At 59.4% G+C, this 15,993-nt stretch overlaps 1 protein-coding gene across 19 annotated transcripts in view; it reads right to left on the bottom strand.

The window, feature by feature from the left end:
- NCOR2 (nuclear receptor corepressor 2) overlaps positions 1–15,993 on the bottom strand; it is a 320,600-nt gene that overhangs the window by 17,777 nt on the left and 286,830 nt on the right. For all 19 annotated transcript variants that reach the window (XR_013175504.1, XM_077159574.1, XM_077159582.1 and 16 more), the window contains 11 exons: positions 15,464–15,584; positions 14,481–14,652; positions 11,336–11,497; positions 10,213–10,349; positions 9,484–9,586; positions 9,119–9,223; positions 8,680–8,783; positions 5,049–5,199; positions 2,302–2,442; positions 1,859–1,945; positions 1,006–1,292 (listed from right to left, as the gene is read on the bottom strand). Coding sequence is in view for 18 of the 19 variants with exons in the window: in XM_077159574.1 (XP_077015689.1) it covers positions 1,006–1,292; positions 1,859–1,945; positions 2,302–2,442; positions 5,049–5,199; positions 8,680–8,783; positions 9,119–9,223; positions 9,484–9,586; positions 10,213–10,349; positions 11,336–11,497; positions 14,481–14,652; positions 15,464–15,584 (1,570 nt within the window). In the remaining variant the exon portion in view is untranslated. The remainder of the gene's footprint in view (positions 1–1,005; positions 1,293–1,858; positions 1,946–2,301; positions 2,443–5,048; positions 5,200–8,679; positions 8,784–9,118; positions 9,224–9,483; positions 9,587–10,212; positions 10,350–11,335; positions 11,498–14,480; positions 14,653–15,463; positions 15,585–15,993) is intronic.

The following is a 15,993-nucleotide window of genomic DNA, read 5'->3' as shown; positions in this document are numbered from 1 at the left end:
AACCAGAGCTGCCAGGCCCTGGGAGAAAGCCCCACCCTGTTAAGCAGGCCTGGGAAAGACTGGATACCGTGGGGCTGTGTCCTAGCAAGCCACTAAATTCTGTTCAGAACACCTTTGCTACTTTCACAAGAATGGGAAAAACATGCTAATTTTAATAAAAGAACATTCTAGAATCAGATGCCACCTCCTGCTGACCAGTGGTAGACGTTTGCCAATGCCTCCAAAATTGCTGGGAGGCGGAAGGCCAAACGCTTCCCCTGGCATTCCATGCTCTCTCCACACTCCTGTGCCTTTGCCCAAGCTGTGACCCTCTCTTGGACCCCTCCCTGATCCTTGGCACTGCACAGCCAACACAGCCTCCCAAGTGGCCTCTGGATGGTTCCCAACTCTCCCTGACTCAAATCAGACCACCTCTGACCACCTGAAGGAACAGTGGCCCTTCGGTATTCCCACCGACAGGCCCCTCACATCCCTGGGGGGCTGGGGCCACGTGGGACACACCCCACTGCGGGGAGAGATGGACGTTAAGAAGCAAAGATGCTGCAGATTCAGGGTCATCTAGATCTGAGTCTCACAACTGCCATCTATTTGCTGTGTGACCCTAGATAAGCTGCTTTTCCTCTCTGAACCTCATATATATATTCAACAATACAACGGAATGGTAAGAAAACCACCCAAAACACTGTCAAAAAGATGCAAAGTCCTTAGGCAGCATGTGGTTCACAAGGATTCAACTTGCTACATTTAGCTCTGTGACCTCACACAAGCTGCTCAACCTCTCTGGGCCTGTTTCCTGACCTGAAGAATGTGGACCATGGGTACCAACCTTACGGGGCACTGAACGATTAAACGAGATCAACTGGAACCTCCATCATGAACATTCAGTACAGGGCAGCTGTATGACCTTGCGCAAGCCATGCAAAGTCTCCCCATCTGTAAAGCCCACAGTGGGCCCTGCAACCTCCACAGCCTCCACTGCCCCCTTCTGGGCTCCTGAGCCCGTACCTGCGTAATAGAGCCCTCCTTGAGCGGCCGCGGGGCCAGAGGCAGTTCAGGGGTGCACCGCAGCTCCTCACGTGGAATCTCGTGGATCGAGCGGCCAGCCTCCTTCACAGTGGCTACCAGGCCCTCGTGGGAGGGCTTCAGCTTCAGGGGCCCTAGGGCCTCCAAGGGCCGACTCTTATAGGCCTCAGCCACGTCCCGGGGTGGCGGCGGCGTGCCCTCCCGCTTCAGGAGCTTGGCTTCGCGGCGCAGGTAATCCTCCTGGGCCTCTACATAGGATCGCGGGATTCCTGCCAGGGTGAAGGGAGGTGCAGACCCTCAGCACCTAGCCCACCCCAACCCAGGCCTCCATGCAGGCTCTGGGTCTAAACTCCCTGGCCCTGCGGCCTTGAGCAGCAGCCTTGAGCTCCTTCAGGAGCGGTTTCACTGCACATAAGACCAGTAATCGAAACCAGCTCCCACAGGGTGAATGTCAGGTGAGATAATGTAACAAAAAGCACAGAGTTGGGCTCCTGGCAGTTGGTTCTGCCTCTGATCTGGCCCCAAAACTGACCTCTTTGCACTCGCACCTGATCTCTTCAGGCCTCAGTTTCCTTATCTAAAAAGCATGCCTGCCAAACCTCTATCTTCCCGGGGCAGTGTGAGCACACTGCAGAGGCTGAGGCCGACAGCTATTTTGCTTTCTCTTTTCATTTTCAACGCCATGAGAATCATCCTTGCTTTCTACTCCCAGACGCATGTGTCACACGTTTGTGTGGCAGGCTCCTGCCTGGGCACCTGTCCTGAGCTCCCACAGTGTTCCAGGCCCGTCTCCCTGCCCCACACCCCTGGACTTTGCACCCTGGGCTGGCCGTACCTTGGGTGATAGAGCCGCGGAGGTGGTGCTGCTCTTTGAGGTGGTGGGGGCTGTGCCGCTCGGGAGGGATGGCACGGCCCATGAGACCTGGGAGGGGGGGACACCGTCACATATGCCCCATCCCGGCCTCAGCCAGTGACAGAGCCCAGGGCCCACCTGCTCCTCCCAGGAGAACCTGCCCCATGGTGGCAACGGGGGATCAAGACACGCCGAGCAAGCACCCCACCTCCTGTGCCCTGCACTGTTCCAAATCGAGCCTCAGAAACCCCAGGCTCGGTTCTCATCCACAAAACAGGACCAGCTCCCCAGCTTTCTCAGGAAGTGGTGAGAGGGCTTTTCTTTATTGACTGTCCCTCCCCAATAAGCAGGGATGGGCCATGGAGCAGGCCCAGGCTTTCCAGGCTTCCGCGTCCCTCGAATGGAGAGCTGGGCAGGACACCCACCTTCGATGCTGGCTGCAGAAACAGCCCGACCGACCCGGCCCTCCATCATGTCGTAGGTGCGCTTGGGGGCAGTGGTCTCGTGGGCAGGGCCTGAGCTGCTCCTGCCATCCTCCTTGGAGCACTGGGACACAGACATGCCGCCTGGAAAATAAACGACATGCAGGGATAAGGGCCCCACATCCCTGTGCACAGGGCTAGGGTGGGCGGCGGGGGTCAGAGGCTGGAGGTTGACAGCAGCTTACACAGGCCCCATAGCGCCCTGCACACCCCAAGGCAGAGATGCAGGTCCGGGTGGGCCTTCCCCAGGGAACCCATGCCACTTGGTCCAGTCGGGAGCCTGCAGGCAGCGCCCCAGCAACCTGTCCCTGAGCCAGCCGGGGATAGGACAAGATACGTGGAGAGGAGAGGGAGGGCATGTGTCCCACGACCCCTACCCTTGCCTGCTGGGCTGCTCTGCCAGCCAGTGGGGGTGCCCTGGCCCAGACGTGAGATTGTGGACCTGTGCACACAGACACACCCACACACAGGTTACCAACGTGCGACAGGGACGTGCCAGCAGGCGCGCGATTAAGCCAAGACCAAGGCAGAGAGCGAGGGTGCAGGACACGCACAGCCATCCGTGTCCACCAGGTGGGTCTACGTGCCAGTGCCAGCCACCGAGGCACAGGAACTCTGTGTCCAGGGATGGGCTGGAGGGAGCCAGCAGTACCTGGGTTTGCGTGCAAGTGTCCAGTCACACCCAGAAAACATGTGCATGCATGTGCACACATGTGCGAGCACTCAGGGAAGCGTGGGGAAGGGAGACTTCGTGGCAGAGGAGGCCTTGCCCAGCCAGGTGGGCCCAGAGAGCATCTCCAGGGGGCTTGCGGACCCTGGACAGAAGGACGCAGGCCCCAAGAAGGCAAAGGCATGGGCCTCACCCCTCAGGCTGGGGGCTCCTCGAGGGGACCCTCCCTCTCAGGGCAGCTAAGGAGAAGCAGGATAAAGGGCTCACATTCCGTAGGATTTCAGCCTGCTGCCTCCTGGTACCCTCAGCACATAAACTACCCCACAGGCTGCCTGTGGCCAAGCCCAGCCCACAGATGGATGGTGTGGCTCTCTAACACTGTCTACTGCTGATGTGTGGACGGCGGGAGACTTTAGGGAAACGTGGAGACCCGGCAGCAGGGCCAGCAGGTTCACGCCACACAGGGTGGCGACCGGTGGGGGCACAGCAGGTGCCTCCTGCGGATCAACTGCTTTCTGGTTCGCCAGACCTCTGCGCTCCGTTACTAGCCTGCTTTCCCCTCAGCTGCCCAGCCCCAGGAAGCACGTGGGCACTTAAAAGCTCGGACTGCAACCGCTCTGAAGGCAATGGCGGCTGAAGAGGTCGGAGGCGAGTGACGGTGCAGCGCTAGCTCCACACGGCGCGGAGACGGGAGCACTGGGAGCTGCTGTCAGGGCCGTCCTGGCCACACACCACGTACTCGGCTCGGACCCGGGGCTGGCGCCTGATGAGGCAGCGTCTCCTGTCTCCAAGACCCGACTCCACTTAGCAGCAGAGAGATGTATGCCCACACGCAGTGCCACATCAGCTTCCCAGGATAGGGAGGGGCGTTGGGCAGAGAAGGTGGAGGGGACAAAGCTCCCACCGAGTGCTCAAGCACACAGCGCTCATGTGTCAGAGAGCTTCCGCCGAGGGGAAGCAATTTCAGCCCTGCAGCTGCCAGCTGCTGAGGGGGGACACCAGTTAGCGGCTTCTCTCTCCACTCTCCCAGCCCTGTGCTCCCACAGCTCCTTCCTTGCACGGTTCCTTGGTTTTGGAACCCAGAAACCCAGAAACCCAGAAAAGGACAGAGGGTGAGTGGCACCAAAGTAGAGACTCTGGGTGCAAGAGACGGCTCTTGCTCTGACTTTGGCCACGACCCCTCCAGTCATCCTGCCCCCTGGGCTGGGCTGAAGGCCTGGCAGGAGTGTGGAGGGAGTCGGCAAGGTGGCTCTCTGGGCCTCCGTTCTCCCCTGGAAACCTACCATGCGCCTGATGAGGTCACCCTCAAACTTGTTTCCTACATTGTGAAGGTCTGGGCAGAAGTGGGAGTCAGCTAAGGCCCATCCTTCACTTGCTGCTATTTTGCCTGCAGAGATGGGGAGCCATTACCTCTTCAGGGGTCACCCCAGCTTGGGCTGCCCATGAGCCACCCGACAGGCAGGGCACCCTTCTCCCCTAATCCCAGGCCTCCTTTCTGTCCCCTTAAGGCCCAGACCACATGGAAGGACTCCTGGACATCCTCATACCTCAGTTGTTTCATCTATAAAGCAGGAATAAACACCATCACCCCAACTCTGTCCATCACATGAGGCTCACGGGAGAGGGAGACCTCGACTTGTTCTCCAAGAACAGCTGGCTCCCCCTTCAGTCCCCACGAAATGGCAGAAGAAACTGCCACACCATGCCCTTCTCTACCCTCCCCTCGATCGCCTCCAGGGCTGCCAGGCCTGTGGTTTAGGGACAAGCTGAGCTGGGTGGGACGGGTTTCCTGACTCAATGTGAAGGAGGCGACTCCCCATCAGTCACGGACAGCAGAGACATTTCAGGTGGGTGTCCCAAGGGCAGGGCTTCTTTTGGCTCCTGCTGGGCCCCCAACCCTGGCATGTCGGGGCACCTGATAATCACCACCAGCTGGGTCACCAACCCGCCCTCTGGTCTCCCCCAGCTGGCCCCGACCCACTCCTCACAGCTCCTACAGAGGGAATGCCCTGGAACTCACCCTCGTAGGAGAGGACGTGGCCCTTCTTGCCCTCGTAGATGACATGGCCCTTGGGCAGCCCATCTTCCCGGGCGCGGTCGAGGCGGCTGGGGCTGTCATCGCCCACAATCCTGGTGATGGTGCCCTTGTAGAGGACATCGGCAGGGGTGCCCTGCGGAGAAGGAGCGCCCTGTAGCTGCGGCCCACAGCTCCCTGCTGGCCCCCACTAATACGGTCACGCACCCCTCCAGGTTCCCCCACGCAGTTCATAAGCACATGTTCCCCACCCCATGGGCACCACGTCTAAGCGGGAGCCAGAGCCCCCACAGGACACAGCTGGGCAGACTGAAAGCAGAACCACGTGCCAGGGTCCTGTTGTCTGGGTGGCAGAAAACATCGTGAGCACAGAATACATCAACTGGTTCATTCCTCCTGGTAACCTCACAAAGCAGCCATGGTTACCACGCCTGCTCGTACTGCACAACAGGGAAACTGAGGCACCAAGTAGCTAGGTGACTTCACTCTGGGTCACCTGGCTAGTGAGTGGTGAGGCTGGGACTTGGACCCAGCCAACCTGGCCAGGAATCTGTGTCCTCCACCTGTGGGGGGTTTGCCTTCTCAGAGCCTAGCCATGTAATCGTCAACAAGGACTAACTGGTGGGGACGCTAGACTCTGGCCCCCTGGGCTGTGCCTGTGCCCGAGTGTCATGCATTTCAGTTTCCCCCACCCAGGATGAGGGCTCTGCTCTGGGCAGAGACCAAGAATTGCAGCTGTAGAGCTGAGCTCATCAACCTGGGCAACAGTGACGCTCGGGCCAGATAATTCTGGTGTGTGTGTGTGTGTGTCTGCGTCTGTGTGTCTGTGTAGGGGGGCGTCCACTGGAGGCCCTGCCTCTCTCACCCACTCAACGCTTGGAGCCCTCCCCTCTCAGCCCAGGTGTGATAACTGAAAATTAAACTCATTCCTGGCTGTCACCCCTCCTCCAGAGGGCAGGAGCACCCTGGTCAAGCAGAGAGAGGATGACCGCAAGGGCAATGTCCCAGGACATGAGTGGGCAGGGATGCAACATGGCTCTGGAGTCAAAGCCTCTGGGGTCCAGCAGCCATGAACCTATTGAGCTGCTATGCCCTCTATGATGCTGCTTGCCCAAGTGACAGTTCTTAAAGGCAGCTGGCACTGACAAGATGTCCCCAAATCCCAATCCCCTGGCCTCTTTCTATGGTTTCAAGAGCCAATTTGATGGTGTGGGGTCCTACTGTGCACCCCACCCTGGGCCAGTGAACTCTGGGCATTTGGGGTCTCTGGTGGGGCTGGGGCAGCATATGGGACTCCCCGCTTCTGATGCAGATCCTGATCTCTGAGAAGGGGAATGGCAGAAAACACCCTGGATCTAAGAGGATCTCCCAAATTTTTAGACGCAAATCATATAAGTTAGGCTCTCTGGTGCATTTAAAACCCCTGTGCACACACAGCGTACATGGGTGCTAACCCAGACGGCAGCCCAGGGTACCCCCTTTCCAGAAAGCCCATGGCAGGGGAGCCCGCAAAATCCTATCAGGAAGGGTGCCCTCCTGAGGCAGCTGATACTAGCGCATCCGGCACCCTTCTCCTGGTTGACACAGAGGTTCCCTGGGGAATGGGTTTGGTCAGGGAAACCCATGCATGGGGGGTTCTGGGGCTACGATATTTTAGTTTCCCCTCTGTGGCCTGAACAAGGAACCGAAGTTCAGCAAAGCAAAGTGGTGGCCCCTGTCCTTTGGGACAATGCGCCTGACCAATTCCCAACACCCTGCGTCTGGCCACTAACACAGAGAACTGTTTGCCCAACACCTGCTCCTGGGATCAGAGCACACAATCTTTTGGTATCTATCCCAAAGACTGTTATGCCAAGGGAGGCGTGGGACCCCGGAGAGGGACAGAGAACCGGGCCTTTATCGGGCCTCCCGAGCTAGCTGGGGTGCCATCTGGGTGCCTGCCCCTGCCCACCGACCTGCACCTGTCCCCCCGCTCGTACCCACCCACACTGGTCTGCCTGCTAAGCAAACGTGCATGGCCTATGGACCGAATGCATCACGACCAACTGGCGAGCTTGGGGGAAAGTCTGACCCTTGCCTCCGTTACATGTTTTGGCAGCTACCGTCATCTGCCAAAATCAATCAAAGGGCTGTGAGTGTGACCTTGGCTGGGGTCATTGCCACCCAGGAATCTGGGACAGATGGATGCCAGGGAACACATAAAAAGTCAGACTTTTCTCCCAGAAGATTCATGAGAATCAGCCTGTAAGTGACTTTACCCAAGGGGAAACTGAGTCAGGGAAGGGCAAGCCCTTGCTGGAGTTAGCGTGTGGCAGAGCTGGGCCTGAGTGCCCTTGGCTGGACTTTCCCCCAAGCACCTGCTCTGTGCACCTGGCAGAGAGCTGCCTGCACAGGGCCCATGGCTTCACGACCCACAGTTTTCAGAGAAGACGTGGAACCTCAGTGGTCTCTAGTGCAGTACAGTTAAGGCCTCCTGGGTCAAGGCTGCCTCGCCCTGCACCATCCAGCAATCTGTACGCGTGTGCATGTCCATCTGTCTGTGCACCAGTGTCTGCCTGTGTGTACCTGCACCTGTGCCTGTGTGCGTGTGTCTGCATGTTTGTGTGCACAGGCCCTGCATTCGGGGGCACCGTGTTTTGGGACTGGGCACTGTGTGACCTTGGATCTAATCCCTGAGCCTCAGTCTTCTCATCTGTAAACTGGGGAAGAAAATAGCATAGGTCAGGCCTGGGGGTTTGGGTAGGGGAAGCAGCTCAGAGAGGGGAGGCCCCCAGGAGGCAGTGAGCCACCCCGAAGGCTCCATGGCCAGGGAGGAGAGGGCTATGCAGGTCATGGACCAATCAGGATCCCCGAGCCCTAACTGTGATCAGGGAAAGGTGAGCAGGGCGCCTGATGCAGGAGGGGCCTGTGAGCTGCCCCTCTCCAGGCGTCCACACAGGGTGGAGCCAGGGATATAGGCAATCCTGACATACAGCTGTCAACCCCACCAGCTCCAGGTGGCACAGGAGGAGACCTAAGTGTGATCTGGGGCTGAGGAGGGGGGGCGGTGGTAGTAGACAGGGCTCGGCTGACGTACGGCCTGTGCTGGGAGGGGGCCCTGCCAACACGCTGGCTGAGCCTGACGCCTTCTGGCCACCTCACTAGCTCTGCTCCAACGGTGTCTCTCCTGCTGTCCATGCCCCCGTACCACACAGCCTTGGCATACACTGTTCCCTGGGTCTGGAAAGCTGTTTCCTAAGGCTCCTGCATGGCTCCTGCCCTCCATTTGATCTGGCCCCAGCTGACATGTCACCTCCTCAGAGAGGGCCCCCAGTCACCCACCAAAGTGACCTTCCAGCGCCAGGTCCTAGGGCCCTTGATGCTCTAAAATGGTCCTGCTGTGTGGAGCTGCCTCCTCCCCTACAGTGTGGGTTCCTGGGAGAAGGTAGTCTCCTCTCTGCTGCTTCCTGAGCACCAAAGCGCCCGGCCCCAGGGCGAGAGTGTGGCATTCAGAGACTGGACTGCTAGTCCCAGGGCTGTCCCCCATGTCAGCTGGGCAAGAGGTGCTGGTCCACCGCCCCAGCCCCGCCCACAGCCCTACCCCAACCCCTCAGGCCACGGCCACCAGGACACCTACGTGGGTGATGGAGCCGCGGTGGGATCCAGGACTCTCTGCAGGTACCCGGGCGCCAGGGATGCCTTTGGTGATGCTTCCTCCCGGAACCGAGCCCAGAGACGTCCCTGGAAGACATGACAGCCAGGGGCTGCAGCCATTCCCCGGGCCCTGGTACCGAGAGCTACCCTACCTGAGCCCCTGCTAACCTACAAGACCCCCTGATGTCCCAGTGCAGAGGGGCTCCCCTGCCCCAAAACAGCAAAGCAGGCAACAATGAAGAGGGGCCTTCTGGGCCCATGGAGGGTCTGACACCCCTCGGGGGGTTCTAGATAAAGGGCCCTTAAGGAGTCTCATACAGCTCGGGCCCTCCTTGGAGCACAGGGTCAGATACTGGGGCACGGGGCCCATTAGAGGGGGTGGGAGGTGGATTCTGACCTGGCACCCATTCCCTGGCCCTCACCTCTCAGCACAGACGTCTCCTGGGCACTGGGCACCCCCAGGCTCTCCGGGGGCCCTGCTTGGCCCCGTGGGGACAGCTGCTCCTGCTTCACTCCACTGAAGGGTCCTGGGGGAGGCACAACAGGGGTGAGGCACATGCCACTGGGGGCAGGGACGTGGAGGGATTGCCCCCAGCCCTGCCCACCCCGGGAACCGAAGCACCTCACTCCCAGAGGATGCGGAGGCCTCCCCAACCTCTCTTGGGCTGAGACTGATGGGTGGGCCCCTCCAGCTGCTACTCCAAGTTCTGTGGGCCAGGGGGCCCCTCCCTCAACCCACCCCAACACGGACACCTAATGCCAAGCCTGGGGGGGCCCCGGACCTTACCCAGCTTCTTGGGGTCCATGGCGAGGGGCAGCCCCAGGGTGATGGGGCCCACGGGGGCCTTGGCGTGCTCTGAGTAGGGGACGTGGAGCTGCATCGACACTCCCTGGGGAGGCAGAGGTTGTGGGGTCACCAGGGCCGCCACGGTGTTCCTCTACCACACGCCTTGGCCAGAGCGCTCTCCAAGAGGACAGAGTGCCTTGCGTCACACCAGGTCCAAGAGGCCTTGCGCTCAAGTCCCTGCCCTGGGTGACCTCAGACAGGTCGGTTCCTCTCCTGGGGCTCAGGCCCTCACCTGAGAAGTGGGAAGCGCTACCTCATGTGCATGGCACACAGGAGAGATTTGGGGCAAAGTGCTCCATGGTGGGGCAGCAGTGGGGACCAAGCAAACCAATGCCAGCTGCTCGATTAAATGCCCCACATGTGTTGCAGGGAAAGTGAGGCACAAAGAAGCTAGGTCATTTGCCCAAGGACACCCAGTTTGGCCCCAGAGCTTGTGGGCTTGACAGCCCCATGGAGAGACCTCCCAACGAGATCAGTCCCCAATACTGCTGTGAACAGCAACTACTCAGGCCCCCCAAGAACCGGGACCCCACTCAGGAATCATTTGTCCCACAGCCCAATGCCTTCATTTTACAGATGGGAAGACTAAAGCTCTGCGAGAGGAAGGGGGCTGACCCATGATCCCCCAGCAGCACAGCCGCTCCTGGGGGGCTACCCCTTGTGCCTCACCTGGGAGATGGCGCCCAGGGGCCTCTCGAGGATGCTGGGGTGCTTGGTGGAGATGAGGGGTGGTGGGTTGGAGATGGTGGGTGGGCGTGGCAGGACGGGCCGGGCACTGTCGTGGAGGCCCAGGGGCAGCGAGTGACCTAGAGGGAGAGATCTGTCTGTCACAGGGCTCAGCAGAAGTCACGCCCCTGTAAGACACAGCTCCCAGGGCCATGCTGCTCCCCAGTCACACACACCCCTCTATCGTCCCTCCGGGCTGCATGCTCAGGTACTACTCCCCCAGGGAGGCCTTCCTCTACCCTGCCCCCAAGCCCCAGCTCTCCCTCAGACTCCCTAACCCTCTTGCTGTGCCCACTTTTCTTTCTCACTGTCCATTCCCTTCACAGGAACCAAAGGAATCTTTTAGAAAGTCCACTGGTTTCCACCCTCCTCTGCTGTAAACCCTCTATGGCTCCCACTGGCTTCACGGTCTTAATCCTCTGACACAGCTTGCAGGTCCCAGACCCTGCCAGTCCCCCAGTGTCTCTGGGCCCCAGGCTTCCTCTGTGGCAGCTTGACACAATTTCTTGAGCTTCTCCTGCTCTTTCCTGCCTCTGGAACTTTGCACATAAGCCTCCCTCCACTTGGCAAGCCCTTTTCCCAGTTCTTCTCCTGGCTCACTTTGCACACGACCCTTTGGGATCATTTCAGCTTGGTAAAGCCTTTGCTCGTGGCCCAGCCCACATCAACACCCTGGCTATGCAGCACCTATCACTAGGAGGGCCCAGCAGAAAGGGATTTGAAACCCAGCCTCACAGCCCCCTCCTGCCCTTCCCAGACTTTTCTTTCCATCTGTCCATTCTCTAGCTCTGAGGCTAGTGGTCTCACTTGAAGGCAGCTCCTGGCCAGGTCAAGCAGCTCCTGTGGCTACCTATGGCCAACTGCTTCGATCCCACCCTGTAGATTTTCCAAACCCAATAGATCCCTCCTCCTTCCCTGCACTGGCCAGGCCAAGACTCCCAGTGGGTCCCGCCTGCTACCACGGCCCTCAGCCGAGAGTGCTGAGCTGGCACACCTGCTGCCCATGACTGCCCTGGCTGACACGGGGTGAGTGGCTGCCTGTGAGACGCTGGGACACGCTACTCACCAGGTGGAGTGTAGGAGAAGGCCGAGGGATCAGGGGCGTGTGGGGAGGCCTTGATCACCTCGCGAGGGGGTGTGGGAAAGGGCAGGCCTGGCGTCCAGCATGGGGGCTCCACGGGCAGCTTCTGGCCCTCGCCTGTGAAGGCTGGAAAGAACACGGGCTTCTCTGCAGATGGTACAAAACAGGGCAATCAGGCTGTGCTCGACACCCCTGGGGAACCCCCTCTGTCCTGGCTGCCCCCATTCCACATGCCCACAGTGCTGGCCCTGGGCAGGGGCAGGTTCCTGGCACTCAACAACGGGGGGTTGAGACGGCCTGTGATCTATTCCAGAAAGGCCCCCGAGCCTGCCCTGGGTCCTAGGATCTTTTCCTCGGCACAGGAGTGTGTGTGTGTCTCGGGGAGTGGCTGGGGGTTCCCAGCTGAACCTGAGATCCCAGGGGACCTGTGAGGAGAAGGCACTCATAACCCCATAGGCATGCACCCTGTGCCAGGCAAGCCAGCGGCCTAGATGAACCTCTAGAGCAGGAGATGGCAGACCCCAGCATAAGGAGCCGCTGCCTCTACTTGGAAATATTGCTTTATTGGTCAGACACAGGTCCACGTTTATTTCCTGTGGCGGAGCGAGCAGTTGTGATAGAGAGCGTCTGGCTTACTATCTGGCCCTTTACAGAAAAGGTTTGCTTGAGAAAACAAATTGAGGAAGTCAGAAATGGACATGTAAGCTGGGGGGTGCAGGGTGGGGGTGGCTAAGAGCCCCAGTCCCCCTACCTCCCCTGCGGCCTGGAGGCAGAGGCAGGGAGCCCTGAGCCCAGACGCTGCGGGTGCTGCCTCTGCCACGGCAGCTCAGTTGAGCAAGAAAACGTGCCAGGCCTATGCTAAGCTTTCCACCAGTGTGGCCACAACAGTCACTGGGCAAGCACTTAAGGAAGGGACTTCTACCACACTCTGTTCAGAGAGGGAAACTGAGGCACAGACACCTCAAAGGCTTCATCCAAGGCCACCAGCAAATACTTGGCCAAGCTCCATCAGTACCTCCTGAGGGGGCCGAGTGGCAACTCGGATGGTGAGAGGAACACGCAGGGCCTCGTGCCAGGTGCGAGTCCTCTGTGGGGAGCTGTTCCAGGCAGCAGCTCGGCTCTTGGCCATGGAAATGGGCCAAATGCCAGACTACAAAACTGCTGGGTGGTGGCTGACTTTTGCCCAGGACAGGAGCCCCAGGACCGTCCCAGCAGGCCCCGGTCAGAGCCCAGATCTCCTGGGCACAGCCCAGCCCTGTTTGGGATTGACACCTGCCAAGCTTTTTTGGGCTCCTGACCAGGCTACGTGATTCTCAGCTGTAACAGCCTTCAAGAGCCAGGACTCGGTCTCGCTCTGCACCCTCATCCGGTGTCCCCACACTTGATTAGGCAGCAGATCCCCCAGATCTGCTGCAAAATCACTCCTCCCACCCTTTTCTCCCCAGTCTGTGGCCCCCTCAGTCCAGATGACCACCATGGCTTGCCTGGGGCAGTCCTGTGGCCTCATCAGTGGCCTCTTGCCTCTGGCCTTGACTCCTTAGAGCTCAAAGTGACAGATTTCTCCAAAACATAAGTCAGATTATGCTGTTAGTAACACAAACACACTTAAAATTCCTCCATAGGCTTCTACTGCATCTCAGACAAAGGCCACTCCTCACCATACCCTAGGGGACCCCCACTGCCCTCTCTGATCTCCTGGCCACCCCTTCCCTCACACTCATACCCACAGCCTCAACGTCCTCCTGGCTATTCCTCAAACATACCAAATTTGCTCCTACACGGGACCTTTGCACTTGCCAAGGCCCTGCCTGGAATCCTCCCTTGTTGAACAAGTGAGTTTCTTACTCATGAAAACAGCTCCACAGAGCAGGGGCTTTGCCTTGAATGTCTGCTGCAGTGTCTGGCAGGAGTAGGTGGTCAAGGAACACCCTGGCCCAGTTCCTCAACAGAGCTCTGTATGCTAGCCAGGAGGGACACCTGCCCAGCTGGTCGCCCTCCAGACTTCCTACAGCAGATGAAAGGCCAAGCGGGAGGTGGGCAGGGCTGGCTGATTAGCTGAGCAGCATCTGGCAGGCCTGAGGCACTGGTGGGAAGCATGGAGCCTTCCTCCTTCAGGGACAGACTTGCTCTTTGTCCTCAGATGGACACGTGGCACTGTCCTCCTCAACAGAAGCCCAAAGCCACAGGCCAGCCCAGCTTTCGAGAGAAGGAGTGAAGTTAAAACTGAGGTGGGCAGGCTGTTGGCTGCAGCAATGGCCGCCTGAGCCTGTCCCAGAGAAGGGTTGGGAATGCTACCTGCTGGTAAGGGGGCCAGCCTGCCACCGTCGGGCCCCTAGGTCAGCCAGCAGGAGCCTGGGATGAGCTCATGTGGAGAACCCCCAGGAATTAGCCCACCCACGCCTGCAGTGTGCCAAAAGCACCCATGTGTACCAGGCTGATCTGGGAAGGGGTTCCTTTCAGGAACATGGCTCGGCACCTCCTGAGTCCAGGGAGGCCGAGAGGAGAACCAGAGAATAGGTAACTATGCCCACCCTCTGTCCTGAACTTGAGCTTCATGTGGGACAATACAGGAGGCGCCAGGAAGTTGTTCTAACCCAGCTGTGTGGGACATCGCCCCACAGGCCCTCCAGTGAACCGGGTGACCTCAGCCCCGGCCCCAGAGCTGCTGCAGAACAGGCGCTGTGCCTCACTCAGAGGTCTAGACATACACGTTTGGCCGGAATCACACCAAAGCAGAGGCTGGGTTGTAGGGAGGCTTGTGTGCCTGCATGATGCATCTAAAAATTCTGGAAAAAACCTGCCAAAAAACCTGAGAAACTGGGAGATTTCACATGACAAGATGGATTTCTGTCTTCTCTGGGAGAACAACTAACTTCAGGCCTGTATTCTCTATGTGGCAATTCTTGGCTGAGGCTGACGTTTCTACCCACTTCAGAAAGAACATGAGTCCTCCAGTTTGTCACAGTCCCCGCCAGACCCCTACTGCCTTATGCCACTTGTTTTGCTCACAGGTGGGTCACCTTACCTGCCCTGCAATGCAGACTTGGCATTTGCAACAGCTTTTCTCAACACACACGTATCCCTTACCCTCCCTGTTGCCCCTCTCCCGCTCAGTCATGGCCGCGCTTACCCTCCTTCTCGGTGGGAGGCCCGGGGCTCCGGCTCTTGCCCTGAGGGCTGCTGTTGGGCTGCGGAGGGGTGTCACTCTCTGACTGCTGTAAGTGCTGTGGTGACAGCAGGGCAGGGGGTGCCGGCTTTGGGGGCACCACGTCCTCCCGGGGAGGCTCATGGACTTTGGTGACCTGACAAGGAAGCAGAGGGAGGCACAGAGGTCAGGAGGAGCCTTCCGTGCACTACTCATGGGATGAGCATGGAAAGCAAGGCCAGAGGACGCAGTAGCGGCTTGCCCCAGGTCACGAGGCTCACGCAGCTGCAGGGCAGGGCCTGGTACAGAGCAGATGAGGCTCCTCGAAAGGGGGTCTGGCCCCTGTCTTCCACACAGCTCCCTCCCAGTACCCCCAAAACCCTCAGAGAAGTGGAGATTGAGAAAAAAGGCTATGCCCAGTCGTTGGACCTCAAAAATTCCCGATCAACACCCCAGCCTGACAATTTGGGTTTCTCATCCAGAGGTCCCAGCCACACTGGGGAAGTGCAGCTCTACCTCCTCAGAGACAGCCACCTTCAGCAGGGGTGGGGGCACCACCAAGGGCCCTCGGCTTGCTAGGAGAATTTTCTGGGTTGTGGGGAAGGGTACTAGGAGGTCACAGATCAAGTCTGGACTCCCCTCCGCCAGTGTGGGGCTCAGGAGAACTCTGCTGAGGGGTGGCCACACCAACCCTGAGGGCACTGGACTGGGAGAGTGGAAGGGAGGACGCAGTCTGTAAGCTCCCGGCCCCTGTCCAGCGCCCCACCCAGTGCACTGGGCAGCAACTTAACCTCCAGCACTTCCCGCCCCAGCTCCACGGGGATTTCTCCAGGAAACAGGAGTGGGGAGGGAGAGCGAGGCCACAGGTGTGGGCCTCCACCCACCCCCAAGCTGTGCACCCCGGGCCCGGGCTGGACTGACTTAGGGAGGAAAAGGGGTTGGTGCCCTGCCCACGGGAGTCCACTCACGATGGGGGGGATGGCAGCTGCCCGCTGCTTCAGCTGCTTCAGGTCCAGGGGCTTGTGGGGTGAGGCGCTGGCCCTGGTCTCGCCAGCAGGGGTGAGGAGGCTGGGCCGTGGGGACAGCAGCCTGTGAGGGAGGAGAGCGTCAGGTTAGTGGCGCAAGTGGGGGCACACAGCCTGTCCCCCTTGCCTCTCCTGACTCACGCCCTGGGTGATGGGTGCGGACAGGGCTGGGCAATGCCTGACAGAGAAGCTGGGAGAAGGGAGTTGAGTGACTAGGACCCCGCGCTGGGTCTCCCGAGGGGAGGAGGTAGCTGCCTTGCAGCATGCAGCTCCCCAGGCCCATCAGGGACACCCCAGGGACAAGGAAGCTGAGTAGAGGCAGAGGCCTGGGCCAGAATGAACCATTTGACAGTCAAGGCTAGGCAAGGCAGCCCAGATAAGCCCAGACACCACGTATGGCCCTCTGACAGCTGCAAGGAAACCAAAGAATTAACCAGGAGATGGTGCAACTGCAGTGTGGCTTCCTTGAAAAG

The sequence above is a fragment of the Tamandua tetradactyla genome, chromosome 5, assembly GCF_023851605.1.
Source record: "Tamandua tetradactyla isolate mTamTet1 chromosome 5, mTamTet1.pri, whole genome shotgun sequence".
In the NCBI taxonomy this organism is placed as follows: Eukaryota; Metazoa; Chordata; class Mammalia; order Pilosa; family Myrmecophagidae; genus Tamandua; species Tamandua tetradactyla.
Note: the sequence above shows the minus strand (reverse complement) of the source record. Positions and strands in the feature narration are given on the sequence as shown.